This window comes from Sprattus sprattus (genome assembly GCF_963457725.1).
Source record: "Sprattus sprattus genome assembly, chromosome: 7".
Lineage (NCBI taxonomy): Eukaryota > Metazoa > Chordata > Actinopteri > Clupeiformes > Clupeidae > Sprattus > Sprattus sprattus.
In genome coordinates, this window is record NC_137926.1 from 20,215,658 (window position 1) to 20,231,494 (window position 15,837).

The 15,837-nt window shown below is 41.8% G+C and overlaps 2 protein-coding genes across 2 annotated transcripts; both read right to left on the bottom strand.

Moving 5' to 3' along the window:
• Nucleotides 1-226: 226 nt before the first annotated feature.
• blm (BLM RecQ like helicase) lies at nt 227-11,503 on the bottom strand (the record flags this gene model as incomplete). The annotated part of the gene is made up of 19 exons (XM_080841745.1): nt 11,403-11,503; nt 10,339-11,198; nt 9,550-9,682; nt 8,588-9,375; nt 8,078-8,254; nt 7,799-7,917; nt 7,264-7,377; nt 5,857-5,955; nt 5,090-5,238; nt 4,733-4,839; nt 4,375-4,535; nt 3,529-3,724; nt 3,070-3,260; nt 2,673-2,817; nt 2,155-2,354; nt 1,777-1,972; nt 1,225-1,347; nt 645-843; nt 227-497 (listed from the first exon to the last, which is right to left on the bottom strand). Exons 1-19 carry the CDS (start codon nt 11,495-11,497, stop codon nt 227-229), a joined length of 4,323 nt encoding a protein of 1,440 aa, XP_080697871.1. The 5' UTR covers nt 11,498-11,503.
• A 729-nt stretch (nt 11,504-12,232) lies between these two features.
• Nucleotides 12,233-15,781, bottom strand: ctsh (cathepsin H). Its single transcript, XM_080842102.1, has 10 exons — nt 15,680-15,781; nt 15,509-15,579; nt 15,316-15,420; nt 14,705-14,791; nt 14,201-14,256; nt 13,994-14,075; nt 13,683-13,751; nt 13,506-13,612; nt 12,519-12,644; nt 12,233-12,385 (listed from the first exon to the last, which is right to left on the bottom strand). The coding sequence occupies exons 1-10, from the start codon at nt 15,765-15,767 to the stop codon at nt 12,316-12,318; spliced, it is 861 nt and encodes a 286-aa protein (XP_080698228.1). The 5' UTR covers nt 15,768-15,781; the 3' UTR covers nt 12,233-12,315.
• Between the last annotated feature and the right edge of the window lie 56 nt (nt 15,782-15,837).

The window sequence follows — 15,837 nt, forward strand, 5'->3', positions numbered from 1 at the left end:
CTCAAATTCAATTGTCAGCTTTTAATGACTGTTAATACATACAAAAACGATTCAACTTTATAAATTAAACAACATTTAAACACAAGAATACAAAATATCATGAACAAGATCACACATAGACAAAAACACAAGTGGAATCAAAATGTATCTAACAAATATTACACATATTTACACGTGGCCATCAGTTCATTGGAGGATAACTGAAGTTAGTGAAACAGCTCCCCCCTCAGGACATATGAGAGAAGGTAGGTTTGAGGAAGGGGCGTGCCGTGCTCTTGGGCGTCGGTAGGGCCATGAAACCTGGTCTCCTGCCTGCTGGGGCTGCCTGAGGAGCGGACCCCGTGCTCCCCCAGCCTGATGCACCTCGGCCTGCAGCACCTCGGCCTGCTGCCCCTCTGCCGGCTGCTCCTCGGGCTGCAGCTCCTCGGCCTCGAGATTTATAGCCACCCCTGCCACTGCCCGAGCCTGAGGAGCCCCACGAGCTGTTACTGTTCCCCCTGCACCAAGACAGAGGATGGACAGAAAGAGAGGACAAGACAGACAGACAGACAGACAAATAGAGAAAATTGAAGAGGGTCATTTTAGCTAAACTAATGAATATTTGGTCCCAACTGCATGAGACTGAGTGACAAGAGAACGCTCACCCTTTGGCAGAGGAGCTTTGGTTCTGGTAGCCTCCTTTTCTCCTCTTGGGTTTCTTGGAGTACCCCGACTTCTTCCTCTTCCCTCCTCGGCTGTTGCCCTGGAAGTAAGCAGAAGAAGCGTCTTCGTCGTCATCATCCTCGTCTTGCTCATGGCGACCCTGCGCCATGTCTATCCAGCCGGAATTCTCCGTCGGCTTCTCTGTATGGGGAAGGGGGACCAATCAGAGTCCGAGTTATACAGAGTTGGTGGCAAATGCGATTAATACAAATCATGCACGCAGCAAGAGTTAAAAGTATTCATGGCTTCTGAGTTACACAGGGTTGGTAGCCAGATGAAATGAATACAAATCATGTACACAGCCGGAGCCTAAATGTATGTATGGCTTCCTGCTGAATAACTCACTGAAGAGGATTATAGATCACTATTTGCCTGATGTTATTCTATAGAAATGACTGAGGATAATGCCATTGAATTCATGGGCACTGCAGAGGATGTATAGGTAGCTGTACGTGTGTGTGTGTGTGTGTGTGTGTGTGTGTGAGAGAGAGAGAGTATGGTAGTGTGTGCTTGGCATCTCACCAGGCAGCTGCCACTCGGAGTACTTCTGCAGCAGCTCGATGAGTTCTGCTCCGTACTTCTCCAGCTTGTCCTCAGTCACACCATCAATCTGCAGCAGCACCTCGGGGTCTGCAGACAGCGTCTCTGCAGCCACGGAAGACAGCCAATAAGAAACCAGAAACAAGCAACATCCAGAACACATAAAAAAAACAGTGACGCACAACAGTCCTTTATGAGGCTAGCCCAAAACTATACAAGATTGCACAACAGCAACAATCAACAACAAATCTGTTACTGTCAATGACAGATTTAAAGATACATTATACTGTGTATAATATATGCAAAAGACTATGATTTGTTCAGATATAACAGTACTTGAGCATATTCCATGCTTGAATAGGTTTGAGATTAGAGTAGAATAACTGTAACATACTCTGATAATAATAATACATTAAATGAATTATTATTATTATTATTATGAGAGTATGTTACAGCCAGCGATGAGGTGAAGCAGAGCAGAAGGAGGGGCAGTGTTATAAATAAGCTAAGGATCTTTAGAGGTCACCAACCCACCAGCGATCTTCTTGAGCGTGGCAGTGGCGAAGATGTTGTAGTAGTGAATGCCAAAAATCTTGCCCAGCTTCTTGCACAGGTCGTTGAGCTCCTCCAGGCACTTGTGCACCATCTCCTCTCTCTTGGAGACGTTCTTGGTGACATCTGCCTTGTGCTTCCTGATGCTGGAGGCGTTCTCCGTCTCGTAGAACTCCACCTAACGCCACACAGCAAAGGAGCTCTTACACATCAGCTTTGGAGACATATCTGCCTCATATCATTATGATTGGCATTTCTCAAATTGACACACTGGACAAATCAATGCACTGCAGATTTTCTTGTCTCTCATAAAGACATCAAGAAGAATGCCTGAAGCCAAATCTGGCTGTGCACACACACCTGCATATAGCCACTCAGAACGTTCGTGGCCTTCTTGCCGGCAGAGATGTAGGCCACAGCCTGTCCGCTATTACCGATGTACAGGTCCTCCTCCACGATGTTGTCCAACACCAGCTTCTTGAAGAGACGGTCTGCGTTGTGCCTGGAATAGGCCGCTCCGACTCCAAACATCCCTGTCTGGATGCGGGCACTCTTGTGGCCTGGTGAGACCAACGTGTTTTCAGGCTAGCTTCACACTTTATATTTAATAAATTAAACTTTAGACTCTGAACCTATAAACTCTTCTTTATCTATGTCACATACCAGGTCACATGTAATTATATCACAACAAAAAAGCTCTGAAGTCAGGATGTTGAGTGTTCATCCATTAGGGATCCTGCCACGATTTCGGCATAAATATTTTTAGTAAATTCTGACAGGTGAAGCAGTTATATCGTCCATTAGGTCTAATGCAGTTATCGGGAAAAGGCCATCCTGTGCAAACTAGTGAACACTAATAAACGTCTTTGCCCACATACCAATGAAGATGTCCACAAGCATGTTAAGGGTCAGTCGGCTCTGCTGAGCAGATTTGTTGTAGCGGTTGCCGACTTTTTCGCAGTTATCCTGCACAAATCTCACTATCTTCTTCACATCTTCGGTCACATTCCTCGCCTTGTATTTCTGAAGTAAAATGATCGAGCCAAAGGTCAAAATTAGAACTGCAGATGCCTTGCAACACCAAATCAAATGCATATACTGTTACAGCCAGACAGAAAACAGAAAAGGCTGGTTCAGGACTAAGAATTTACTACCAAATGAAATACAGATTTCTTTCTGTACTTTTACTAGTAAAACCCTGCTTCAAAAACAAACCTTCAAAAACTGTCCTGGTAGCAGAAATAGAACAATAGTAAGAGGCAGACAGACACTCACGTTTGGTCGGGCACAGTTGTCACACACGACCTCCGGGTGCTCCTTGCAGAAACTGCCGTTGAACTTGTGCTCGCCGAAGTAAGCCAGGAGCTGGATGCGTCTGCACTCCGCCATGTTCTCACAGAAGTGCACCATGCTGTGCAGGTTGTTGAAGTGCGTGGCTATGGCCTGACGGTTCCCATTCTTGTCCACTGCAGGCCAAATTCAAAGAAAACGCTAACTGTTAACGCTAAACGTTAACTGCTTACTGATACTGGTCATCATTTTGCAGGTATTTAGTCAAGCATGAAATACAATTAGTTACGTTTCAATGTAAGGAAATTGGCAAATTTTTTTGTCAGCAATGGGCTTTGTTGCCATCTACTACTCACATACCAGCAAGTAACATCATAATGAAAAGACAAAAATCACATCAAGCATGTAGAGCCCCCCCACTCCTCTCCCATGTAGGAAACATACTGGTGAGGAGTCTCTTGATGCGGATGACGTCGGAGTAAGCGTAGAAGAGCACACACTCCGAGATCTCTCCGTCTCGCCCTGCCCTCCCTGACTCCTGGTAGTAGCCCTCCACAGACTTGGGCAGGCTGGCATGGATTACGTAGCGTACGTCCGGCTTATCTATACCCATGCCAAAGGCTATGGTGGCACAGATGACCTGAAAGATGAGCAGCGGTTAATGGGTGCACTATGTAGCGTTACAATCATAATGAAATTCTGAAAGAAGTAGGAAATGGTAACGTGTCTCAGTATTCCTGTAAAATCTCTATACGTTTTGTTTAATCTAAACAAATGCTTTGAAATTCCTGAAAAGGAGAGATCATAAAAAGAATAAACAGGAATATTGTAGAAAAAGTATTTTCATCTGTTGTCTGTAGCAGCATCTTTATAATTTGGCTGCTATCAGGGTTTTACTGAGACAAATTACATGACAGACATAAATGTTAAATGTTAATTTTACTCAAACACATCCAATAAAGAGTAAAACTACAGAAACTGATAATTTTAAGTGGTCTCTTAATTTTTTTCTAGGGCTATATACTGTATATAAAGGCAGAATGTCAGTCTAACAGCTGGAGAGCCATGCGAAACCAAAACCATTAACAGTTTCATGTAGATGTTGACTGGGAATTCATGCAAATGATCTGCCAGTCACGTCTTTACAGACTTTTAAGTACTCCATTAAGTTTACAGACTTTTAAGTACATTTTCAACTTCCTGTCCTCTTGGAGCAGACAGGGCACCTGCATGTAACAGATGACGGTGAATAAAGGACTGTCAGGTGGTTGAGAAGAGCACAGGGCTCACCTGGCAGCCATCCTGGTTGATCCACTTGCACTGGACGTACTCCCTGTCGTTATCCTTCAGGCCAGCGTGGTACGCCAGTGCAGCGATGCCCGCTCTCTGGAGACTCTCTGCCATAGCGTCACAGTCGTTTCTCGACAGACAGTACACTATGCCAGACCCACCTACGGATGAAGAGAGCAAAAACAATGCCTCAAAATAACACATGCTACAGGAAAACATGTCAAAAATGTTGTAATATCTGGTAAGAGAGTAATAGGCATTACCTAACATACATTAAGTAGTACTTTTGAGGAGGCCATAATAGACATACAGTTGTGAAACATCCTTCACAGAAAGGAGGGGATATGAAGTGACTCACGGGGGTAGTGTTTCTTGATCCATTCGATACAATCTTCGTCAACCTTTCTGGGTTTCTTGGGTAGAACCGTGTACTTCAAGTTGTGACGATTGAAGCTCATGGTGAAGCTGTTTGAACAAAGACAGAACATGCACTATGAAGGCCAGAGTTTTGCTCTGATGAAAGACACCGACATATTCTAAAATGTACTAAATTATGTGAAAGTATGATTTTAATTCAGATATACTATGGGAAATAAATGATAAGCGAGTTACCGCTAGAGATGAAACTGTACCAAATTCATCTAAAAAAATTATTTTAATAATGATTCAAGTCTATTTATAGTACTGATCAAACAGGCATTGCTATGACACATACACTTGTGGGGAGCTCATCTGCAGCTGGTTGAGGATGTCCTTCTGCACACGAGGCGTTGCTGTGGCCGTCAGGGCCATGATGGGCACACGGGGGAATTTCTGCCGCAGCTCGTTCAAACGCTTGTAGTCTGGCCGGAAGTCATGGCCCCACTGAGGAAAGAACGAAGGAATGGGGAAAATCAAGCTCAAATAAGGACTGAGGGACAGGCAAGTCTAATGACTGACGGTATAGTAGACGTTGTGTTTTTACTGTGATGTGCTGAGTCTAGAGAGGGTTGTGGCTGGTTTACAACAGTAAAAATGGCCACAATCATGGCTGGACATTTAAGTGAACATCACAATACTAAGGATTCCTTATTGTGCAGAGAGGGCACTGAGCACATTAAACCCTTGGTCAGGGATGGTGACAATACAAAAACCAAAGGGAAGCTTTTTGGATCCATCGACTCCTGGTCTTTATGTGGATCCTGGTATCCTGGTCTTAATGTGGATATAAACATAATAATGTTTTCTATAAGAACTTTTTCTGTATAGGCTATTACATTTATGACGTTTCGCCTGTGAATATATAGGTCACACCCACGTGGTATATTTTTTATTTTTCCTGCCTTGTTACTTTTTCTTATATTTGGAGGCCTGGATTGCCTTCTTGTTTTTGTAAAAACGAGCTAATGGAATTTTACAAATATCCTTAGTCATGCTACCATAAGTTAGAAACCAATTAATATTTTAGATGTGCTATATGCTTTTTTTGTTTGTTCTTCATACCTGACTGACACAATGTGCCTCGTCGATGACGAACCGTGCCAGCAAGGCCCTCTCAAACAAGTTCTGCAGAGCACTGGTCATTCTACCACTCGCAGACACCTGAGAAGAGAGAAGAATGACAGCACAATACACCCCTCTTTAACAAAACTACACAACAATACTGCATAACATTTCTTGCTTTCAAAAATCACAATCTCTGTCAACAGTCTCTTCAATATCCCTCTCCTGCAACAGACCTCCAGTCATGGTGGAGTGCCAGCTGGACTTCATACAGGACTGAATTGGCCAGGACACTGCAACTGTTGAAAGGTATCTATGACTGGGGGTCTTTTCAAAACAAGGAGGCACGCAGATGGTGATGGTGAAGAGGACAATTTTTTTTCTCCAGGCACATCCTTTAGAACCACCCATATAGTGTATTAACAGTGCCAAATTTAAAGGTATATACAAAAAAGGAAAATAAACAATGACACGAGTCAAAACAATAGTTAAAGGCAAACTGAATGGCTATAAATAATCAAACTAAAATAGTTGTATCAATACTGCTCTATCAGCTATCTCACACTGTGGAGATCTTACAGTAGTGTATGCTCACCTCACTGGCTTTTTATAGAAGAACAACCACACCTCATTAACAGAGGTAAAACTAAAAGCTTGCTACAAAGTCATTACATATGAAAGACTAGAGACTGCTAAATACATTCTCCTAACACAGGAATGCAAATTGTCAGCAACAGAATGAAAATCAAATGATACATAAACAAGACACAAATTTGTACCGGCATAATAGTCTCGTGTTAAGTGGCGTGCTTACCCAACTCTCAGCATAAACTACGGCCGACAAGGATGAAAGTTTCTTTTTTTCTTTCTGATCATATAAACGAATGATTATAAAGAAATATTGTTTTAAAGCAACCCCCTCTTCCTGATTGATTCCCTGCCTCCACTGGGACTTGCTCTACAGATGTAATTACATATTTCAAAACACATTGAAGCAAGATTGGCACGTGCAATCACCGAACATTTTACGATGGCTTTTTAAAATACCAATAGGGAGATGACATACTCAGGAACAGATAGGGGGGTAAAAACAGACACTGTTTCCAGGTTGTTCCATGGTTAAAACAGTCCTACACCAGTCTGTTAACAGTTCAGGCAAGGAATGGCAGGAATCCACGGCAACTGAATACCATCTAGCATCCAACCACCCTGAGGACTTCAATTCTGATTACAGCAACCTGCTAATGTTTTTTCTCTGAGGCCGTGCAGTAAAAAAGGAAAAGCCACCGAGCTACAGCAGAGCTGTGCGTGTGCGTGTGCGTGTGTTTGTGTTTGTGTTTGTGTTTGTGTTTGTGTGTGTGTGTGTGTGTGTGTGTGTGTCTCGGCCATCAGTGAATCCTAACTAACCTTCTCCGGCGTGGCGTAGAGCAGTTTAATGACCGGGTCCTTCTTGGCAAGCTGCATGTAGATGCGGCTGGCCTCACTGTCACTCTTCTCCCCAGACAGACTGGTGGCTGGGATCTACAAATTGGGTGATGGGAGATGAGGAGATGAAGCGGACACATAATAAGGACTGATGTGTATCCACGTGCATTACTTTAAAACACATGCAGAGTTTATTTATGCCTGTCCTACACATGTCATTTATATTTTTAAACATTTTTAAAATCAGGGCTACAGATGGCCACTATAATGGTTGCCAATGATGTTGCTGATATACAATAAAGATGCTAGCATCTAACATCAAACAGAACAGTGCAGTATGCATGATAATAATAATAATAATGATAATGCATTTAATTGACTTTATTCAAAAGAATCTCAGAGTGCCACAGAGCCAGTTCATAGTAACAACATAGTTAAAACAAACTATAATAAATAAGAGAAAACTAGTAAACATAAGCATAATACAAAAACAGTCTGATGGTTATTGATAACTTACACCCAGAGTGGTGAGCTTCTGCAGCTGGTCCACAATTAGCGACTTCAATGGTGAGATCACCACAGTAACACCTGCAGACAAACTGCCAGGAAGCTGGTAGCACAAACTTTTACCTCCTCCTACACACACAAAAAAAGAACACGAAACAACACAACACGTTACACTGACCATTGTTTTTTTTTCTTCTTCTCATCACGTAGCATGAACATACAGATAGATAGTCATCATACACAGCCCCCTACCCCATTAAAAACATGCAGCTGCTTATGGCTTACAAACCTGTAGGCATCAAGACAAATGTGTCTTGTCCCAGTATTGAAGCATTGATGGCCTCCAGCTGGTTAAAGCGGAACTGGTGCAGACCAAACCGCTTGTGGAAGGTCTTCATCATCTCTGCTGAGTGAGGGAAGTTGAAGCCTCTGAAGCGGTCATGGGCAGGGTTGCGGAAATCAGGCTCTGTATCAGATGACACATGAGAACAGGACTGGCGTGTTTCTCAGTTACAATGCAAAATGGGATCAATTGTTTCTCATCATCAAGCCTATATTGTCCTTACAATGTCATCTCAAAGGGATTCACAATCACAAAAACAACAGCCATCAAAACATTAATTAACTGATAAATAAAATCTTTACCCACTGTATAAAAGCATTTTGTGGGATAAAAAAAAATGCATTGGAAAGAATACTAAGACTTTAAAATGATCAAACAGAAAATACTTGTGTGTGAACGTTTTGAACGCTTAATGAAAAACAGGTCCTCAGGTTGTCTTCAAACATGTGCACTCACCTGGAGAGGCTGGTTTACTGGGTTTGGAAGCTGGGGCAGGGCTCGGGGTGAAGACTGTACTCCTGGCCTGCGTGGATTTAACTGGCCCTCCCTCCCGTATTGCAGACACATGCGAAGTGGAGTCCCATTTAGAAGCGGAAGCACTCTGAGGTTCGTCTAAGTAGTTAGGAATGTCCGCCTCATCAAAGTCGTCGATGTCAAAGTCGTCATTGTAGAAGTCATCCCCGTCCGCGTCTGTCCACGTGTTTGTGTGACTGGATGGCGGCCTGCTACTTCCCCCTCTAGTTTCAGCAGTCGTCTCAGTCCCATCACCTGGTCTCTTAGTGGAGAAAAACAATTCGTCTGGTTCATCCTCTATTATCTGAACATCAGATTGCCCGGAAGATGGCCTTGATGGGAAGTCATCATTCTGGTCATTACTGCTCCAAAAGTTAAAGCTGCTTGAGCACTCGCTGTTTTTCTTCTCGGTGAGATCGGGTTTGGTGGAGGAGGATGAGGGTCTCCAGGAGGAGCCTGGAGTTTGAATTCCGTTGTAAAGACAGCTGGAGTCTTCAAAGACACTGCTGTCGTAATCCATCGGCAAGACGGAGGAGACGGACTTCCTGAATTGGAAATCTTTCTTGGAACTGTCCTTTATTTCTTCACAGGCAGGTGAAGAAAATAACTTTAAACTGGGTGTGTTGTCAAAAACTGAACTGGACCGACGGAATGATGGTGTAGGGTGAGGCGTTACTCCCTTGCCGGAAACGGATGTCCTAGGCGTTCCTCCAAGGGCTAAAATTCTTTTCCTAGGAAATAAATGTAAAAGCATGTTGTCCAAGTGAGAATTTTGACACAAACCCCATTTCACCTAATATACCTTTAGACAAGAACTACTAATTTGCAACAGAACATAAAGTAGATATAGGGGAAAGCAACTCCAGTATTTAACGAGCCAGCTCCTCTCCATCAGCTTTGCCTACCTCTGAGCTCGCTGCACCAGAAGCTGAGTGCCACAGTTGAGGCCAATCAACTCATGCTCGGGGATAGAGTCCACCAGTCCACAGATAGCCTCCATAACGCTGAAGAGTGCATCTTCTGATTTAACATCAGGCCCTGAAGAAATTGAATAACACAATGGGAGATCACTGAAAAGTATTTTTTTATCAGCTCAGAAAATGTGACAATTCTATAATAATATGATAAAAGGTTTAAATGGAAGCTAGGAGAACTCTAATGTTGTGGGAGAATGCAGTTACACGCATACCCTTGACATCTTTGGACCGGACATCAGTGACTCCTACCAGGCTGGTAACAGACTCTCTGTGGAGTAAGCGACTCTGGGGGCTAGTTTTCCTGTACCAAACATAATTTTTTTAGCATAATGAGAACGAGTACAAGTATGAAGTCTTGGCGAAAGGACGTACTAAACAAAATGTAGCTGAGCTGATTGACGAATATGCAACATTGCTGCCCAGGTGTCATGGTCAAATATTAATAGTGATTTACCTCAATCTCAAGGAGGAACTCTCATTCTCAGGTGGTGGGGATGGTGGTATAAAGTCCATATCCACCCTTGACTCACACTTGTCCATGCAGTCAACTTGCGTATCTGTCATTACAAACAAACTTACCATGAATTCTAAAATGTAACAATATGTCTTACTGTTTACATTTACCACTGTTACGTCAAACACTGACAGGACTCTCAACATGCCACAAAATGTCTTTCAAATATAACTATGATAATATTGCAGCATTACGGTACTTACCTTGAATGCAAACAGGGTCATCATCTTTCAATTTGACTGTTAGCCCAGACTCAACTTCAGCCTCCTCCTCGCTGTCACTCAACACAGATTGTCTTTTCCGGATTGTTTGGTGTCTTTTCATGAACTTCACTGGTGAGTCTCCTGGGTCAGTATTTTCTTGGTGTGGGTAAATGTTATCCTGTGAAGCATTGAACACCTCCAAGTTGCTGTCCAGATCTTCCACAGACACTAGAATTTCAGGTGAACCGACATGGCTGCAACCAGCTCTTGCAGACTCTGTGTTAGTGGTTTTAGAAGCTGGACTCTTGTCACCTTTAGTTTCTCTGTGTTCACCTGATTCTACATTAATTCCACCTGACAGCCTCACTGATGTGGCATGGCCTGGGGACTCTGTTTTTCTGCCCCCTGGTTCAGTGCTAGCAGGACGTAAAGCAGGGCTTGGAGAGACAGTTTTCCCCTTGACAGGAGTCTCAAAGTCATCAAAGTCATCCCAGTCTGCTGTGTTGATCCCGAGAGAGCAGTCCAGCAAAGTTGTTTTGTTTGCTGAAGGGTTATCATCTAGATTGACAAGTGCTGAGGAGAGTTTGGAAGCTGCTTGGTCTGGAATGGCCTTACTTACTGCAAATGGGTTTGATGGGAGCGTATTGACCTGAGGTTTGCTTTTAGGGTTAGCCGAGAAGTTGAATTTTGGAGCTGGCGGCCTATGAGTCTTGGTTGAAAACGTCAAAGGGAGTTTGGTTACTGCACTGTTATGAGGAACATTGACTTTCCTGTTTGCTAGACCACTTGAGTCCGTTACCTTTGATGCACCTTCCGTAGTTATGATGGACGAAGTCGACTTCTTTTTGAAAGTAAAAGACCTAGGAAGTGATTATTATTAGGTTAGCTTGCGATATCAATAATTACTAAGTGAAACATGTCTAAGTATCCGTGCACTGTTCAATCTGAAACGGTGAATGGCTGAACTGTCCTGTTCCCATACTGCAAACAAATGTGCAGTCGCAGCTAATAAAGACCCACCAATTAAACTATTGCTAACTAGTTAGTTAAGTAAGCACACTTACCCGGGTTTAGGTCTGGCCAGTGATAACTTGCTCTGAACAGCATTGCTGTGTCGTTCAAGATGCTCTTTCAAATTATTCTGCGGAATGCTCGGCATTACGAATCAAACAATAGCAAGACAGGTTATCACAGGCGGTAAAACCATAAGGATAAAACAAACTACTATATAATAACAGCTATAATAATAATAACTGCTTGCTAGCTACGGCTAGCTACCGAGCTGACTTCATAACAGTAACGTTAGCTTGCGTAACTGAATGCAACAGCCTGGTTCTTCGTAATGTTGTTACTCTTTCAAATATTGACCTTACTATTGTCAACGTATGGCGACTCATAAAAATATAAATTATTTCCTTCGTACGCCTGCTGTCCGGTATAAATACGAGTGTTAGCTGGCTATCTAGCTAGCTGACAATTGGTATTTAGCGCTGCTTCGAAGCTCACGTCCCATTGGCGGAAAAAATTGTCTTCTTTTTGCGCAATGATGTTATGAACGTAGCTAGATGATTTATACTATGCTGCCACCGTCAGTGCTGGAGTGTGAAGTGGCGAGAAATGAACAGATGTTCTGATGTAGCTTTTCATTCACAAGCAAAAACTGACATTCAGTTAAACGTCTTTCATAAGATAAAAATGACATCTTCAATAATAAAACGCATATTTTATTCAATCAATGTTTAGTACCAAGCATAGTAAAGAGACTTAAAGCCAAAGTTAAATCAAACATCCAAAAATTGTGTTAACTCACATTCCTGCAATGATAGGCAAATACAATTACAGTTGCATACAGTTAGACAGATGCTATTGAATCACAATATGTGGCCTAGGCCTGAAAACAACTTGTTGTTGATCATGTTTGATCATGTTCCATTTTTGAGTCCTCTTTCTGAGTTTTTTCTTACTGATCTATTTCAGTCACACCACAGGGTAAGAAGAACAACCCGCCAGTCCGCACATGTTCTTTCCTCGTTCAATGAAGAAGTACCTGTGAACACAAAACCAGCAAATCTTTGAAATCTCTAAAGTTATCAATTTCTCAAATACCACTTGCAAAGCCAATGCAGCTTAGATATGAGCTAACGGATGAAGTTAATGATTGTGATTTCTTGCAGACATACCCATCCATTCCCCAATCTGTTCCCCAGGAGTTCTTGACAATCCAGTAAGGAAGTCCATTCTCCGCTCCATAGCCTACAGCCAGCACTGCATGATTGACCATGTCAGTGGTGTTGTGACATTCAGTGCTGCAATCATTTACAGAGAAGGAGGTCAGTAGCATGACACAAGTATGCCTTGTGGGGAATGGATATCTATATCCATCATGAGAAAATAGGAGCGAAGAGCAGAATAAAAACAACCTTTTAATGAGAATGAAAACAAACTCATCACTACTTTGCTTTGTTCATTTATAAGTTTGTTTTTGAAATTTTGTAGAAATTCTAACCAGCTGGCTACAATAATAATCTACGGTTCGAAGTGTTAAGCCCAAGCTGCATAGAGAGATAATATTGTTGAGGGAAACTAAACTGTGGACTAAAAACCTGAAGCGGTATGTTTGCTCCAATGTCAGTAAAGTGAAAGAGAGCTTCTGTGACTAGGGCAGATTTTATCAGTATATATATACACATTGGTGAGTATACATTCAGTAAAGTAACAGAGAGTTTCTGTGACTAGGGCAGATTTTATCAGTATACACATTGGTGAGTAAACATTCAGTAAAGTGACAGAGAAACTTCTGTGTCTAGGGCAGATTTAATCAGTATATATATACACATTGGTGAGTATACATTCAGTAAAGTAACAGAGAGTTTCTGTGCCTAGGGCACATTTTATCAGTATATACACATTGGTGAGTAAACATTCAAAAGCCTCCAGCCTGCTGAGATTAAAATAGAGCAGTTAAAACATGTTGCATTGCTTTTTTTTTTGTTTTGATTGATTGATTGATTCTGTGGGACTGGAAACTGGCTTTTCATAAAAAAGTACAATGCATAACGTATAAAAGTTTACAAATGTAGGGTCAGCATGCTTCATATAACGATGCAGATTATTATAAAAACAAGAACTTTATATAAAGAATGAATCTCTACCAAACTGGGACATACCTTGTATAAACTCCACTTTTGTAGTGCATAAAATCAGATGTCACCTCATAGGCAAAGCTGACAGGGTTGTGATTGGCTACTGCATCCACCATACCCATCTCTTCATACTAGGATAGACAGAGTTGTAAGTACAGTTCCATTCCCTTGTCTTGATATTATTTTATATACTTGGCTCACCTTAGTTATGTTGACCACCTCCTTCACAAAAGCTGCAGCCAGATCAGGTTTATATCTACAGTCATTATCCTGCAAGTAGTAAAGTATGACACCATCGTTTTGGCATTTACATTTTGACATTACATTTACATTTATTCATCCAGCAGACAATTTAACCAAAACAACATACAGCACACTATACATTTTCATCAGTACGCAAACCCCTGACCTTGGTGTGGTAGCACCTTTCTCTACCAGCTCCAGGAGCTGCAGGAGCTCAACTGGTAAGAGACTTGAATTCCACGTTATGTGGTTAAGGTTTTGGCACTCACAATGCCATCATAAGGGTAGGTCTCCTCCGTCATCAGTCCTTTGTTATACATGATGTACTCGAAAGCTTGACTGGGAAGTCCACTACAAACACACACAATTAGAACGTTTTGTAACTATTCACCCCCTCTGGTTTATGATACCTTTATGGCAGAAGTGTCAAGTTGACCATAATGAAACTAAATGCACCAAACAGTCCTGCTGCTTACCCTGCACAGCCATGGTTGTTGAAGGCCTGGGCACAGTCTACCAGCTGCTGCTCTGACTGGAAGGCATAGGGTTCGTTGTTAGACAGACCATTACGTTCACATTTAAATAGGAATTCAGTACACTTAATACACTTTTATCTAAAGCTTTAAAGATTATCAGTCTAGTTAAACTCTTGACTTTAGTGACCTTTGCGCCTGGCTCTACCAGTTGAGTACAAAAACACAGGAGCAGTAAGGTACTATACAAGAGTGTCTGGAGAAGTGCTTGTTCATATTAAAACCCAATACACAAATGTAAATGTCAGAATTGCATATTGCATGTGTCTAACTAATGAAGTGAAAGACAAATGAATAGATACTTGGATGGGAGACTTATTTATTTCATTATTTCTTATGGACTATGGACTTTATCAGAAAACAACAATCTGTCACATTTCTTGTACAAACAAATATTACAGCAAACTTGGACAGACAAGAAGCATAAAAGACAGTAGATAATCTCACCAGAAGCAGTAGTTTTCCTGTGGCAATGGCAGTGACAGACTCCAAACAGCCTGTTGTGGAGAAGGTCCAACAGCTACCACAGCCCCCCTTAAAGTACCAAAATGCATTAAAAAAACATATTCCACATATTAATAAGATGAGAGAAGCACCTAAACAAATTCTCTTTGTGTTTTTTCTTGATTGTAACAAACCCTGTTATGTGTATGCAAAATATGGTTTGGAAATTTCAGTCGACTGACTCAAAACAGTTGTGGCTGATTAAAACCCCCAATTCAGGGCCAACAGATGTTTTTTTTTTTCTCAGAGCATTTAGAGTATTTGAACACAGTGCCAGTTACAGTGCATTTGATAAAATGTTATGTTACACACAGAGATACCCTTAAGGTGAAGTCTAAAGCGGACATGATCTGCTTCCCTTTCGGCTGACACACACACTAACATACAACACACTATGGCACCAGTGATCAAAAGGAACCTCTACAAGTGATCCCTTGTTCCATCCTCAGAACAAAGCCTGTTTCTGTGTGTTTGTCTGTGGCTGATTTTTTACCAATCTGTTTTTGCGTACTAACCGGAAAGTTCTGGTTTGTTCTAAATTAGGCCCAAATTACCTGGTTCTTTACAGGTGTCACGTAATTCCCCTTCTTCCTCCAGTCAATAGAATCAGGATAAGGTCCCCTTCCCCTTACACGGTTCCCGTTAGTGGCAGAGCAGTTCTAGATACACAAATAGAAAACTGTATTTGGTAAAACAGACTGATCAAAAATATAAGGACTGTACTGTAGGTACAACTCAGTCACCAACCTGGGGTTCTGTCAAAAGAAAGAACTTCCGGAATTCAGCAAAGGTCATATCAGAGAACTGGTTCAGTCCCACTGCATAAATGGAAGCATGAACAATATAATCATGTTAGTACAGTATCGCTATCACATAATTGTCTTGAATTAAAGGTGTAAATGTAGGTAATTGACATACTTGAGAATGAGTGATTCCCTGCATTGTGAATTTCAATCATCTTCTTGTTTTCAGTGAACGTCTTCAGGCGCTGATGATACTCAACCATGTCATATTTTTTGTTGTACTGTAACAATAAAACGGGTACTTTTGCAACGCTGGACAACAAACAATTGAGA

Excerpts from the sequence above, each read along its gene's own strand:
- ctsh (XM_080842102.1), bottom strand. The coding sequence starts at position 15,767 with ATGGTTGAGTATCATCAGCGCCTGAAGACGTTCACTGAAAACAAGAAG. Across the intron at positions 14,792-15,315 it reads TGACACCTGTAAAGAACCAG|GGGGGCTGTGGTAGCTGTTG; the intron begins GTAATTTGGGCC and ends TGGTACTTTAAG. Across the intron at positions 14,257-14,704 it reads CAGGAAAACTACTGCTTCTG|TCAGAGCAGCAGCTGGTAGA; the intron begins GTGAGATTATCT and ends TATGCCTTCCAG.